Raw genomic sequence first — 14,780 nt, 5'->3', positions numbered from 1 at the left:
TGCCATGATTCAGTGCTGTGGTTTTACAAATAATAGATGAGTAACACCAGTTTTAACTGGATTTAAAAGGATCTATAAGGCGTTCTGGTATTATATATCTGCAGTATTTGTCAAGATTAAATACTCTATATTTTTTGCTATTTAAATAGATATATTGATGCATTCTTAAATTAAATTTACTACCACAGAAATATTTGTATAGCAAACTTTTCTTTGGACTGCACCGTACATAAAAAAATAACAGGTCACCATAAATAATAGTACTAACACATTCAGACAATAATAACATCATAGTTTCTTGGTGTCATGATTTCTCTTTAAATAGCTCTTGCGAAGAAGTGCCCAGCAATCAGTTATCGTCTCTGTCACAGTGCATTACTCTGAAGATTCATTCGCGACCAGAGATTTCACAGAAGAGTTCACTCTTCTTCCTCCGGTTTAAGTCTGTCCGGCAGCAGAAACGCTCAGCAAGAGTCAATTCTTGGTCCCTTTGAGTTGTCAATGACGAGAGAAGGACTTACACAACAAAGGAAAGATTGCACAGCTAAGACAGAAAAAGCAGGAGTGTACTAATAAGACAGACACAACACGTCTTGAGTGCTTCTAAGGCAGTGTTTCCCAACCCTGTTCCCGAAGGGACTCCAACATGTTAACCTTTTCCTAATCAAACACACCTGAATCAACTCATCAGAACATTTGTAGAAACTCCAAAACTTGAAGGTTATAGATAAGGGAGACATCCCAAATATGTACTGTTGGTGTGCCTCCAGGAGTAGCGTTGGGAATCACTGTTCTAAGGGTCAAAGTTCACACAAATACAATGCTTCATTGGACACAAGAAGTCAAAGCTAAGTTCCGGAGGATTACGTTTCTCGTGTCCATTTACCTCGCTTTCTTCATCTCTTTCAGTTTCTTTCTTCCTAATTCAGGTCCACCATTTCTGGTTTATTCCATAAGTATCTGGCTATCGACAGCCACATCCCTCCACCACCATGTCTTGGTAGTTTTTTAACACCACACGTTCCTCCTGGTCCAGAAAGAGTAGAGCGATTGGGCTGAGAGCTGTAGGGACGCAGCATGGTCGCGGCACGGCTCCGTTTACAGAGCTGACTAGCGTCTGCACCATGGCATGGCTTGATGAATTCATATGGTCAGCCAGTGGGAAGCGGCACTCTCCGAGGCAAAAGAAAGCATCGTAACCAGATGGAGCTATGATCCATTTATTCCAGCCGACATCTTTGAAGTCCACGTACAGCGGGTGCCGACGACAACGAGCGCGGGAGAGTCTTTTGAGTTTTGCGGCCCTCCTGTTGTTTCGTTTCACTCGCCTTTCATTCCAGTCAGAGCCCTGACCCCTATCACCCTTAAACCTGGTCCATCTGCTCCTGCTTCGGCTGCTTTTACGCTTATTGAGATTCACAAAAGGCTCGCTGCGGCCATCGTGACTGTAGGTCACTAATAAAGGCCTTTGCCTTTCCCAAGTAGGCCCGTCCTGCAATGTGGATCTGCGTACTCGCAAATGTCTGTCTTTAGGAAGAGTACTGCTGCTGTTATTATCAGGAATAACATCCAGGATAAAAGACAGGCTTCCTGACGTCTTGGATAAATTCTGAAACACTTCTCTATCCAGGGGAAAGGTTTCCCAGAGTTGGGCACTCTTCCTGTCTCTGGTCAGTTGACGTGAATGGAGCAGAATGGGTTTTGATGAAGGGTCATGGTTGGAAAGGTAAAGACTGGCCACGTGAGAACCTCCACTTGACCCTTCATGGAGTAGACGTAACTCTGCGGACACCACACTTTCTTCTGAAGGAATGGAGGACAGGTTGAAGCCTATGTGGATGCCGTCCACTGTGGTCTTCTGCTCTTCTGGAAGACTCGGAGTCGGAGAATCTGAATGGAAAAAAGAAAGCTCTTAAGTTGTAAAATGCTTGCATTTCATCATGTTCACTGCAAAAAAATGTGTTTTATAATTAGAGCTTTTGCCTTTTTTCTAGTCTAAGTTAGAAAGGTCCGACCCTTCCTATCTGAACATGCAGCTCAACTCCTTGTTCAAGCTCTTGTTCTCTCCAGACTGGACTATTGCAACTCTCTACTAGCCGGGCTCCCAGCTAACTCTATCAAACCTCTTCAGATGCTTCAGAACGCAGCAGCACGAGTGGTCTTTAATGAAGCTGAAAGAGCACATGTCACTCCGCTGCTCATCCGTTTGCACTGGCTGCCAGTTGCTGCTCGCATCAAATTCGATGTTTGCTTACAAAGTGACTTCTGGTTTTCTCTTATCTGCTCTCACTTCTGCAGATGTATGCGCCCTCCAGTAACTTACATTCTGTGAATGAACCTCGCCTCAAGGTTCCATCTCAAAGAGGGAAGAAATCACTTTCCCGAACGCTCGCGTTCAATCTGCCCAGTTGGTGGAATGAACTCCCGAACTGCATCAGAACGGCAGAGTCACTCGCTGTCTTCAAGAAACGACTAAAAAATCAACTATTTAGTCTCCACTTCACTTCCTAATCTGCAATTGCCTCTCTGGTTCTACCGCTAACTCTTCTACAAAAAATAAAAAAGCTCTTATAGTTGTGTAAATTGCTTCCTTGTCCTCATTTGTAAGTCGCTTTGGATAAAAGCGTCTGCTAAATGACTCAATGTAAATGTACATCTAATCTAAAAATTCTTAAATCAAGAAGCATTTTCTAGACAATTAAAATATTGTCTTGTTTTCAGGAAAAGTTAAGTGAGATTTTTCTTAAAACAAACAAAATAATCTTGTGTCTCTCTTTATTTTGATGGTCCGTTTGTTGAATTTAAGTTACATTGCATCTAATTGCCAACTAATTCTCATTAGATCCAGTGTGCTCAATCCTGTTCCTGGAGATCGACCTTCCTGCAGATTTCAGTTGCAACCCTTATCAAACACACCTGCCTGTATTTATCAAGTGCTGTTCAAGTCCTAATTAATTGGTTCAGGTGTGTTGACCAGGGTTGGACCTGAACTTTGCAGGAAGGTAGATCTCCAAGAACAGGGTTGAGCAGCCCTACATTAGATTATCAGTAGACTCTTAGGTTGGAGTTAGGGTTAGTGCAAGTCAGGCATGTCCAAACTCAGTCCTGGAGGGCTGGTGTCCGGCTGAATTTAGCTCTAACTTGCTTCAAAACACCTGCAGGAAGTTTCTAGTATATCTACAAAGAGCTTGATTATCTGGTTCATGTGTGTTCGATTAGGGTTGGAGCTAAACTCTCCAGGACACCGGCCCTCCAGGACTGAGTTTGGACACCACTGGTGTAAGTTGACATTACACCAGTTAAATGTCTGTATTAACACATATTAAGCAGACAGTCTACTAATACTCAAATAGACCATCAAAATAAAGTGTTACCTAATCTTGTGTTTAGTTTAGAATATGATTATTTTGCTAACCCACTGGCAGATCATTTTGCTTGTTTGAAAGAAAAACTCGCTTAATTTTGGCTCGTTATTTCTGAAAAACATACAATCATCTTTAATTTACAAGAAAAAGCTTCTTGGTTTAAGAATATATATATATATATATATATATATATATATATATATATATATATATATATATATATATATATATATATATATATGGAATAAAAAAAAGACAAAACCTCTAAGAAAGAAACACAATTTTGCAAAGGCATCAGTGTGCTACTAAACAATAAATGCACATAATTTGCTTAGAGCAGCTTTGAAAATAAGTTGATTTGCTTTTTAACCTGTTCCAAGGTGCCAACAATATCTTCAAGATATCTGAAAAACTAGTATCGCTTTATTTAGATGGTCCCTTTAACATATTTTGTTGGTTTTAAGTTACTATGTAACAACATCGCTGCTGGAAAATCCAGCTTAAACCAGCCTAGGCTGGTTCGCTGGTTTTAGCTGGTCGACCAACCTGGTTTTAGAGGGGTTTTGGCCACTTCCAGGCTGGTTTCTAGCCATTTCAGCCTGGTCTTAGCTGGTCAGGCTGGGAGATGACCAGCTAAAACCAGCTTGACCAGCCTAGCCAAGCTGGAAGTCCAGCCAAAACCAGCTTTGTCCAGCTTAAACCAGGCTGGTCAAGTTGGTTTTAGCTGGATTTAGCTGGTCATTTTCCATCCTGACCAGCTAAGATCAGGCTGGAAATGGCTGGAAACCAGCCTGGAAATGGCCAAAACCCCTCTAAAACCAGCCTGGTCAACCAGCTAAAACCATGCAATCAGCCTAGGCTGGTTTGAGCTGGATTTTCCAGCAGGGATGCCAAATAATTCTCATTAGAGTATTGGTAGACTGCAATGTTAGGATTAGTTTAAGTTAACATGTACTTGCAATGTTTCTTATAGTCAGGAGAATGTCTGTTGGTGGGGCAGTGCCAACAGATTTAAAAGTATACTGGATGGGCAAACTCTTTCCTCAAGGGCCGGTGTCTCTGCAGTAATCAAACACACCTGAACAAGCTAATTTGTGTCTTCAATATCGCTACAGGCAGGTGTGCTTTAGTAGGGTTGAAGCTAAACTCTGCAGGACACCGGCTCTACAGGACCAGGTTTGCCCATCCCTGCTTTAAGCATACTGACACTTTAATAAAAATTAGGTGGCATGTAGTTGCAATACAACTTGGTCAACATAATGTGCAATAAGGACCACCGAAATAAAGTGATATGAAAATATTGAATGCACAGGTATCATATCCTGGCACCTACAGAAGGTTAAATAACCTCCTCACATCTCTGTGCTGTGCTTGTGGTAAATTAAGGCCCAATCCCAATTCTATTTTCGTAAAAATCTTCTTTCAAAGGGCTATTCACCCGTTCCCCTTAGCCCTAAGCCTTCAAGCTTAAGAGAATTGGGACGCCCCTACTGCTTGGCGTGAATGCGCAAAACGAGAGGTAGATGTAAGTGGAAGGGCTAAGTGGTAGAATTGGGATTGGGCCTGAATTAGTTTGACTACCAAGGGAAATCTGTGTTCTCCATGACCTAGGTACCCAGTCCTGTTCCTGGAGATCTACCTTTCTGCAGAGTTCAGCTCCAACCCTGATCAAACACAACTAAACAAAATAAGTAGGACCCGAAGGAGCACTTGGTAATTAAATACAGGTGGGTTCGATCAAAGTTGCATCAGAGCTGGACTTTGCTGGAAGGTAGATCTCCAGGAACCAGGATTGGGCACTCCTGACTGTGCAATAACTGCTCATGCTGTACCTGTGTGGTGAAAGCATCGGACTGTGTTGGCTCCTTGCACATGCTTTGAGGGGTAACTAAATTCTGGGTCCTCGATGAGATGGTACTGTTGAGTGTGGAATCGATACAAGTCCAGAAGATACTGGGGAACTTGTGCCTCTGTACTGGGGTTGGGGTGCGACTGTAAGCCCAGGCGGGTTAGCAGGAGGTTCTGGATGGTATGGGCCAAACTAGGCTCCAGAAGGCTGTCCAGCTTTCCATGAGTCTGACTGGGACCCTCCTGGTGACCTGATGAGGCTTGAGGTAGCAGCAGGATCATCAGAACCAGTAGGCTAGCAGGGAACATGTTGGACCTGCGGAAAGAGAGGTAAAAGAAGAGGTGCCACTTTTAGTAGTAGTAGTAGTTTAGTAGTAGTAGTAGCACACAATATTTCGTTAAAATGAGCTGAAACAACACAGTTCTTGAGTGTGTTTTGGTGACAACAAGTAAAAAGTTATTGGTGACACAGTGGCACAGTTCGCATGGTTAGCACTGTTACCTCACATCAAGAAGGTCGCTAGTTCGAGTCCTGGGTGGGACAGTTGGCATTTCTGTGTGGAGTTTGCATGTTCTCCCTGTGTTGGCGTGGGTTTCCCGCAGGTGCTCTGGTTTCCCCCACAGTCAAAACACATGCACTATAGGTGAATTGGCATGTTCTCCCTGTGTTGGCGTGGGTTTCCTTCAGGTTCTCCGGTTTCCCCCACAGTCAAAAGACATGCACTATGGGTGAATTGGACTTGAACCAGTGACCTTCCTGCTGTGAGACGACAGTGCTAACCACTGAGCCAGTGTAATAATTATGTTTTTGTAGATTAAAGACTCAAACCCTGGTTTAGACAACATAACATTTCTAAACTTATGTCCTAGTTTAGTTGGTGCCTATATATCTTTTCTTCTTCTTTAGCACTTTATCTTTAATATTTCCTATATGTTGATGTATGTTTGCTGCATACAAAGGTAAGGAACTATGACTGTGTGTTTTTGTTGTTGATTTAACAGTATATTTTGTTTTGGAGACGGTAATCGCGGAAACAGTGTCATAAGGGAACTGAAGTACTTTCACAGAGATTATGGCCTGTGGTGTTTGATTTAGAGGTCTACAATAAGCCTGTTAGACCAATTCATTAAGTCTGCGTCTCTTCGGTTGATTTAACTGACAAATGAGAGTAACCCAGGACATCCAGCACTGCTGCACTGTTCTTGAAAATCACACGGCTAACTTACATGCTAATTTGTATTGCGTAATGCTAGGCAACATTGCGCAGCATTACGTTACATAATGTAATTCGCAGATTATCAAAGTAGTTTGGTCATTAAAGGATGGCTCATAATGAAACTAGATTCAATATAATATTCAGCAACTTGAGTTGTGCTTTATGTGTTGTTGATGCTGCGCTGCTGCCAGTGACGCAGCGACTGGTTGTCATTTGTATATCTAAAACAGCTGCCAGAAAATAATCACTGGGTTAAAAGTTTACAGATTCTGTCTGCACACTGATGTTTACGGCAGCTTAAAGTAAATCACCTTTCAAATGTAATTTGAGACTGGGATATTTAGTGCTGGCATGATTTATTGCAGTTTTTTTCATACATTAGCTTAGCATATACATAATATGAAGAAGATTAGTAGCTTTCAAAGATAAAACGAAAGAGAGAAAATGTACTTTCATTTTAGTGATGTGAATTTTGGATCTTTGAGTCTTGTTCAGTGAGATGAACAAATCTTTCTGCTTCCAAACTCATCTACAACTACACCAAACGTTGATCACACTACAAACAAGTCAAAACTAGAATGCTATAAGAAAAAGAAAATAATCATTTGCTGTTTACCTGGTCTTTTGTCTATGATTATGTCAGCTCACCTCTTCTGGCATGTCTTCAAATTTGAGTGGTCTGTTCACATCACTCAGACAGTCTCATATAAGCTTGACCAATGCACACAGTCTGAGCCAAAATGAGCCATGATTAGTTCACCTTTCGAGTCTTCATCACTTGACAGCATGTAAAGAGAGATGACTCGAACTTGAGGACTCGAGGAATCAGATCTCTTCCTTGCTCTAAATGCATATGATTGGCTTCAGTCTTTCACGTGATGAACGAACGACTCAAACTGAGGACTCGAGAAATAAACTGATCAAATCTTATTCCGGCTCTAAATGCATATGATTGATTTCAGTCGTATACATGATGAACGAATGACTCAACCCGAGAACTCAAGAGATGAACGGATCAGATCTCTTCCTTGCTCTGAATGCATATGATTGGCTTCAGTCTTTCACGTGATAAATAAAGGACTCAAACTGAGAACTCGAGAGATCAACGGATAAAATCTTATTCCGGCTCTAAATGCATATGATTGATTTCAGTCGTATACATGATGAACAAACGACTCAACCCGACAACTCGAGAGATGAACGGATCAGATCTCTTCCTTGCTCTAAATGCATATGATTGGCTCCAGTCTTTCACGTGATGAACGAACAACTCAAACTGAGGACTCGAGAGATGAACGAATCAGATCTCTTCCTTGCTCTAAATGCATTTGATTGGCTTTAGTCTTTCACACGATGACTCAAACTCGATAAAGGACTCAGAAAAGGAACAAAACCTCTAATTCTACCAATGGCTCTCCAAGAGAACTCATCGATCTCAAGTCATACAAAAGATTCAATCAAAATGAACTAGTTGTTCAAGAACGACCCATCACTACTTCAATTGTTCTTTGATATCACAATCAACAACTTGGAAGAGACACTCAAAAATCGTACAACTTGGCCTTAATTTCTGGCCCAATCTACATCCCAGCTGTGCAAAAGAAAGGCTGCGTCCGAAATCACACACTTTCATGCTATATAGTACACTAAAACAGTATGCGAGTCAAGGAGTATGTCCAAATATAGAATTTATAGAATTCGAAAAACACCATGCAAGAAGTTTCTTGATGGCTTAATACTGCTGGATAGATTCTGAAGTGTGCATCTGATGCATGCTATGCTATCCCATGATGCACCGCAAGAGAATTTATTAATGGGAGTGAAGGGAGGCAACTGACGGAGGTAGGTCACGTTATCATGACAAAGTGAAGTTTATTCATAAACTAATTTCGAGAGGATCACGTGCTTATGATTTATCACGGCTGGTCTCTAATTTGCTAATCAGTATCTTCCAATCATTCGAGACCTAAGCTACTATAAATAACCACAGTTTTTAATTCACTTTATCTTCGTTTGGAAGAAACCCCCCTCCTCCCCTATTCTCCTCCTTTACCTCTGATTGGGCGGCACGGCGGCCCAGTGGTTAGCACTGCAAGCCCCACAGAAAGAACACCGCCAGCCCTGGCCCCCCAGGACCGGTGGGTGTTTCTGTGAGGAGTTTGTGTGTTCTCCTCGTGTCCGCGTGGGTTTTCCCCGGGTTCTCCGGTTTCCTTCCACCATCCAAAGACATTCAATATACATAAAAACCAAGCATTTATATAACCCTTGTGTTCCCTTAGCTACTGCAGCAGGGGAGTTCTGAGATCCACCGAGCTCAGGCTCCCCTCTCGCTCTGCCAACGGGAGGAAGCCCCGGACTCGAGGAGTCCTTGAGCTCGGGGCTCTCTCCCGGGACTGCATGCCAAACAAGCTTTTATAAATCATCAGCTAAACTCTTGAAATGGCGGATGCAGTACGTCCGAGTTCCATTCATACTACTCACATTCACACTATATAGAACGTACGGTCAAGTAGTAAATTCAAATTGAAATACAGTATCTACTAGTAGTAGCTAATTTTGGACGCAGCCAAAGTCTTTTTTCCTTCATCTGCTGCACTTAATTTCCATCTTTGCAGTAATAGCTAATCATTACAAGCTGTCATCCATGACAAGATCTTCAAAGGCTTACAGTAGTGAACTATTATTCCTGGTGCAAACTCTAAACCCACTTAAACCTTCTTAAAGGCTTCTTTACAAATATGTTCATTGGTGGAGTTTGCATGCGGTATCAGGGGGCTAATTTGAGACCTTTGAAGGAAAAAAAAGCACTCTCAAATTAATATTTAGGTTAAATGCAAGATGGGATATTCACCGTACCTTTGGCCTGAAGCTTTGCTTTATCACTGTCAACACACACATTCAGCCTATTTTCACAAGCTGAGGGATGACTCTAAATTACATCTGTGGGTTCAGCGGCATCTCTGGCATATACAGTGTAGAGCTTAACTTGTATTTAACCTGGAATATTCCTTCGGCAAGATTCTGGGTGGTCTCGCGGAGGCCAGAAACACTTACATCTGAGGCGAACGAAATGCCCTTTTGATGTAGTATCTGCTCAAGTCAGGACTTGCTGAGCAGTGACTCCTCTGGGAGTTTTGGATTACCCTCAAGTACAGGTGTTAAACGCACTGGAAATGAGGCTGTGTCGTGTCCTCCCGCTGTCCTCTGCGTCTGTCCCTCACACTCATTCACCAAATCCTCAGAGGACACACAGGATGAGACAGTCCCCCACGCCCCCAGCATTCGGCAGTAAAGTAGATTAAGTGGCTTTTACCCGTCCACTCGATTGTTCCTCCCGGTGGGACCTCACAAAGGTGTAGCTTCCAGAATCCTAAATTCCGCCTCCCCACTAAAACTTCATTAGGCTTCTCCGCTTCTGTCTTCTTTCCCAAAACCGTCTGCATGTGTGTTATGCTTTCTGTTGTGATTGGATTTGACCTGAAACCACTTTCTCCACAGTGAGGGAGTAATCAGACAGAGGGGGCGGAAAGAGGCGTTTATTAGACCCCAGAACAGACGGCGAGGGGTGACCCCAGCAGAGGGAAGGTCAGCCAGACTCGTGCCATTACCAAAAGCAACGTGACCTGCAAACCACTTATCTCTTTCGGCGTTCTTTCCACATTTTCCCCCCTCCTATTTTTATTTTTCTTATCGGCTCTCTTCCTGTAAAACATGACTTCCAGAATTGATATATTGTTACACATTCTAGGAAAGGCCAGTGTGTCTCTCATGTTTCCCCCTTTGGATTTATCCAGAAGTCAGCAGCGCGGGGCTGTGGGGGTCATGGTGCCTCTGCTTGTTGCTGATTTATCCTCCACCGCTGTCTTTGTGTTTCACATTTCACTCCGTATACCGCAATCCCTCCACTCTCCTTTCCTGTTGTTTTTCCTTTCGTTCATTCCCTAGACTGTTTCTCACTGGCTTGCTCCCCCCTTCTTTATTCTGCCGTTTTTTTTTTCTGAAAGGAACACTCTAAAATAGGGGATCCCAAACGTTTAATTCCCAAAAATAGCAATGCCAGTAACTCCCCGCTATCATTGGAGGTGGTTATAAGTATACAAATATTACACACACACTGTAACCGGCCTGTGTACACAGGAGCATATTAACAACATAATAAAATCTAAAAGGTCTAACAACCTGTGTTTCATCATCACAGGCTCATTCTGAAAACGTAGCCCTATATACGTTTCTGGAGATTGCGAATTATGTAGCCAAAGAGGTATGTATGGCTGCATTTTGTCTTTAAAACGAATGCTACGGGGTGGAATGACGTCCGCTTCTGTATGAACGGCTTTCCCGCTGTTACCAGTTTGTCTAATTAACTCGTCATGTACGTTGGCGGACTTGAGACGCATAGAGGAGCTGAGCAGGGTTTAAGTCTGGGGAAGAACACTTCCAGAGAGCAACAAAAACAGAAGCCAAAAAATAAAATAAACAAGTAAATAACAGGGTGAGAATGTTGTAAAATCTGAAAACGTGGTAAAAATTAGGGCTTTTGTTTTTCTGGATTGCTTTTTAAAACTGTCGGTTTGGTTTTCGGAAAGTGGGTGGGCGCTGGTCAATCGGTGCTTTGAAAACACTATTGGTTGGGTTTGGGGAGGGAGGAGGGTGAGTCAGTCAATCAGTCAGTCGACAGCGGCCTCTATTGGATTTTCGTAAGAACAGAAGGCAAAAATGCAACTCACGAGAGAATTTTGAGAGCTGAAAAAGCGTACACAGCGCCCTCTGGTGGATTCGTGAAAACAAAAACTGCAAAAAAATTTGTATTTCGCAATCTCCAGAAATGTATATAGTGGTGTTATCAGAATGAGCCTGGGTTGATTTTTATAGTAGTTTATTGATTTGTTTAATTTCAGCATTAACCTCACCTAATGAGATGGGTTGGCACAATGCAGGTCTAGCAAATCGATTTAACAACGTTAAACTTTCCAAATTTGGCATCTATGTTCATTAAAAATGAATTGTAGCAGTCTCTAAAATTAAATTAAAAATGCACTTGATTGAAGCACAGCAAGTGCAATTTAGATTTAATTTTGGAGACCGCTACGATTCATTTTTAATGAACATGGATGCCAAAATTGGAAAGTTTAACGTTGTTAAATCGATCTGCTAGACCCAATACTATTGCTGTGTTGTAAACGTATGGTATTCATCCCAGCGGTCACAATCCAATGAAAAAAGACTGAAAAGCTAGTGGCTTTTTATTTACATGTTGTTGTTTTTATATAACTATTAACTACTATTTTATATCTTTTTAATTTATGGTTAAAATATGATCATTGTGATAATTTAACATAAATGATTTGATGTGGTTAGCACGATCGCCTCACAGCAAGAAAGCTGCTGGTTCTTGTCCCGGCTGAACCATTAGCATTTCTGTGTGGAGTTTGCATGTTCTCCCCATGTTGGCGCCCACAAGTCCAAACACATGTGGTGTAGGTGAATTGGGTAGGCTAAATTGGCTGTAGTGTGTGTGTGTGTGTGTGTGTGTGTGTGTGTGTGTGTGTGTGTGTGTGTGTGTGAATAAATGTGTGTGTATGTTTTCAAGTGATGGGTTGCAGTTGCAATGGCATCCGCTGTGTAAAACATATGCAGGATAAGTTGGTGGTTCATGCCACGGTGGCGACACCAGATTTATAATAGGGGATTAAGCTGAAAAGAAAATGAATAAATTATCGATTTGATTTTGGGCGTGCAGTGGGTAGCACGATCGCCTCACAGCAAGAAAGCTGCTGGTTCTTGTCCCGGCAGGACCAGCTGGCGATTCTGTGTGGAGTTTGCATGTTCTCCCCGTGCTGGCGTGGGTTTCCTCTGTGTGCTCCGGTTTAAACACATCTGCTATAGGGGAATTGAATAAGCTAAACTGGCAGTAGTGTATGTGTGTGAATGCAAGAGTGTATGGGTGTTTCCCGGTGTTGGGTTGCAGCTAGAAGGGCATCCGCTGTGTAAAACATATGCTGTATAAGTTGGTGGGTTTAATCTACTGTGGTGACCCTTGACTAATAAAGGGGCTAAGCCAAAAAGAAAATGATTGATTGATTTAAAGTCACCAATAGTGGGTCTTTGCGAACTACTGCTTTAAAACATGCTTCAGTTTTTATGGGTGCAAAGTGTACCCACACTTATTGTATGTTCCCCAAGTGATTCTTAAGTGGCCTAGTCACATGAGAAGTGTTCTGTTGCATATAGAGATGAAATCATTAATGTTTCTGGTAGCCCGCAGGGTGGTTTTATTAGGGTGTATTTGCAAAGAACTCTAATTTAACCCATCTGGACTGATTAAGAGATAATAACAACAGCCCAGACCTCAAATTGTGCTGCATAACATTCAGTAGACTCAGTGATTGTACACACACACACACACACACACACACACATACATACATGCACCCCACTGCTACAGACTGGAAAACACACTCCAGAGCTCATTGCTATATAAAACATACACACTTTTTCTATGCAGCTTGCCAAAGGTTCAGCTAAGAACAGACTAAAGCGGTCTCCAAGGATGAGTGGAGTAGACCAGACAAGACATTTCCTCCCAGAATCCTTCCCTAACCCCCACATAACATTCTGCTATCAATTTGACTGTCTCTAAACTCTCACACAATGCTGTATTATCATCTGGAAAAGGCTGAATGATGTCTTTTAGTTAGCGAAACATCATAACAATTAAAAAAAAAGTACATTTTCAAGCCCTGAAATGACACATCGCATATCACAACTTAGCTTGTCTGCCAGATTGTGTCTTTATGATTTATATTGGTAGCAAAGAACTTGTCTTTTTGTTTGCTGCACTGTACATTTGTACAGTGTACAGTCTCTTCCAGAAAGGTAGTTATCTTAGTTACTTTTGCCTTTGGTGGAAACTTTGACCTGCCTGTTTCACATGTTCTGAGGAAGCATCTCCGCTATGAATCTGTCATTGGGTTTGGTGAGCAATGCATGTGTATTAATAGCACGGATCAGACAGTTTGTTGAGAACAACCATAGGCTGGGTGGTTGGTTGAGGTTTTCAGTAAATTTAATGAGATTAGAACTCAGAAATTCCTAATCAGTAGTAAAGGTCTTGTTTTTCTACTATCTAAACATCGTCAAAACAAGATAGCTTGACCTGAGTAGTGGAGCTGTGATAAGACTAATTTACAACATGCTGCAAGCAAAGTTTACACAGTATGACCTGTACGTAAAATAAACTAAACCTATATTTGTTTCAGACCTGTTTGACTTTCTTTCTCCTGCTGAAGATGTTTGAAAGAAAGCTGTAACCATCGACTTCCATAGTATTTGCTTTTCCTACTATGGAAGTGAATGGTTACAGGTTCTCAGTTTCTTTAAAATATCTTCTTTTGTATTCACCCGAAGAAAGAAGCTTGACCAAATAATGAGTAATTTTTATCTTTTTAGGGTTGAGGTTATTTTATATAAGGGTGAGGTAAACAAACAAGTCAAGCAGACTGAAAAATATAATGAATTAGATTTAATCATTTTTTTAAGGTAAGTGGCTGCAAACAATTTAGCTCTTCTGTCAATTTATTTATTAATTTTAAATATTTTAAATGTTATAAATGTTTAAATATTTATGAAACAATGTTTAACAGAGCAAGGAATTTTTCACAGTATCTCCTATAATATTTTGTAACCTTATTTATTTTATTTTGGCTAGAATAAAAGCAGTTTTAAATTTTTTGAAACCCAGTTTAATGTCAATATTATTAGCCCCCTTAAGCAATATTTGTATTGGATTTTCTACAGAACAAACTGTTATACAATGACTTGCCTAATTACCCTAACTTTACTGTCATCATAACAAAGAGAAAGGAAATCAGTTATTAGAGATGAGTTATTAAAACTATTATGTTCCGACAAACAGAAAAAGGGGAATAAAATATAGAGGGGCTAATAATTCTGACTTTTAGTGCAAATTGTTTAAAATGATGGATTAGTTATAGTTTCACCCACGGCAGAAAATCTACTGCATGTTCCCAGCGTCAAGGTGTTGAATTGTGGTACTCACGTCCAGGTGAAGTGGGCGTTTTGCAGAGTCCATGGTTTGTCCAGCGTTACAGACCCGCTCCTCTCATTCGCCCCTGAGGACGGAGTGGACGTCTCCGGATGGATCTCTGGAATAACGGGAGCTTCTCCAGCTTGTCCTCAGGCTCTCATCTTGTTTGTGTTCTTGAAAAAAAAAATCCACCGGCTTGACTGGACGCCACTGTTATGCCAGGAGCAGCACTCAAAATAGCAGCTAAGAAGCAGAATGAAAAAGAGAGGAGGAGTTGTTGGAAGTTTTGTGCCGGGTAAATTC

At 41.5% G+C, this 14,780-nt stretch overlaps 1 protein-coding gene across 1 annotated transcript; it reads right to left on the bottom strand.

Annotated features, from left to right (window-relative positions):
- Positions 1 to 345: 345 nt before the first annotated feature.
- Positions 346 to 14,554, bottom strand: bmp16 (bone morphogenetic protein 16). Its single transcript, NM_001171776.1, is given in 3 exon segments — positions 346 to 1,890; positions 5,198 to 5,529; positions 14,490 to 14,554. Coding segments are annotated over 2 exon segments (1,251 nt in total). The 5' UTR covers positions 5,523 to 5,529; positions 14,490 to 14,554; the 3' UTR covers positions 346 to 964.
- Positions 14,555 to 14,780: the final 226 nt, after the last annotated feature.

The sequence above is a fragment of the Danio rerio genome, chromosome 18, assembly GCF_052040795.2.
Source record: "Danio rerio strain M-AB ecotype USA chromosome 18, GRCz13ab, whole genome shotgun sequence".
Taxonomy (NCBI): Eukaryota; Metazoa; Chordata; class Actinopteri; order Cypriniformes; family Danionidae; genus Danio; species Danio rerio.
The sequence above is the reverse complement of the archived record's forward strand: the minus strand, read 5'-3'. Positions and strand labels throughout refer to the sequence as shown.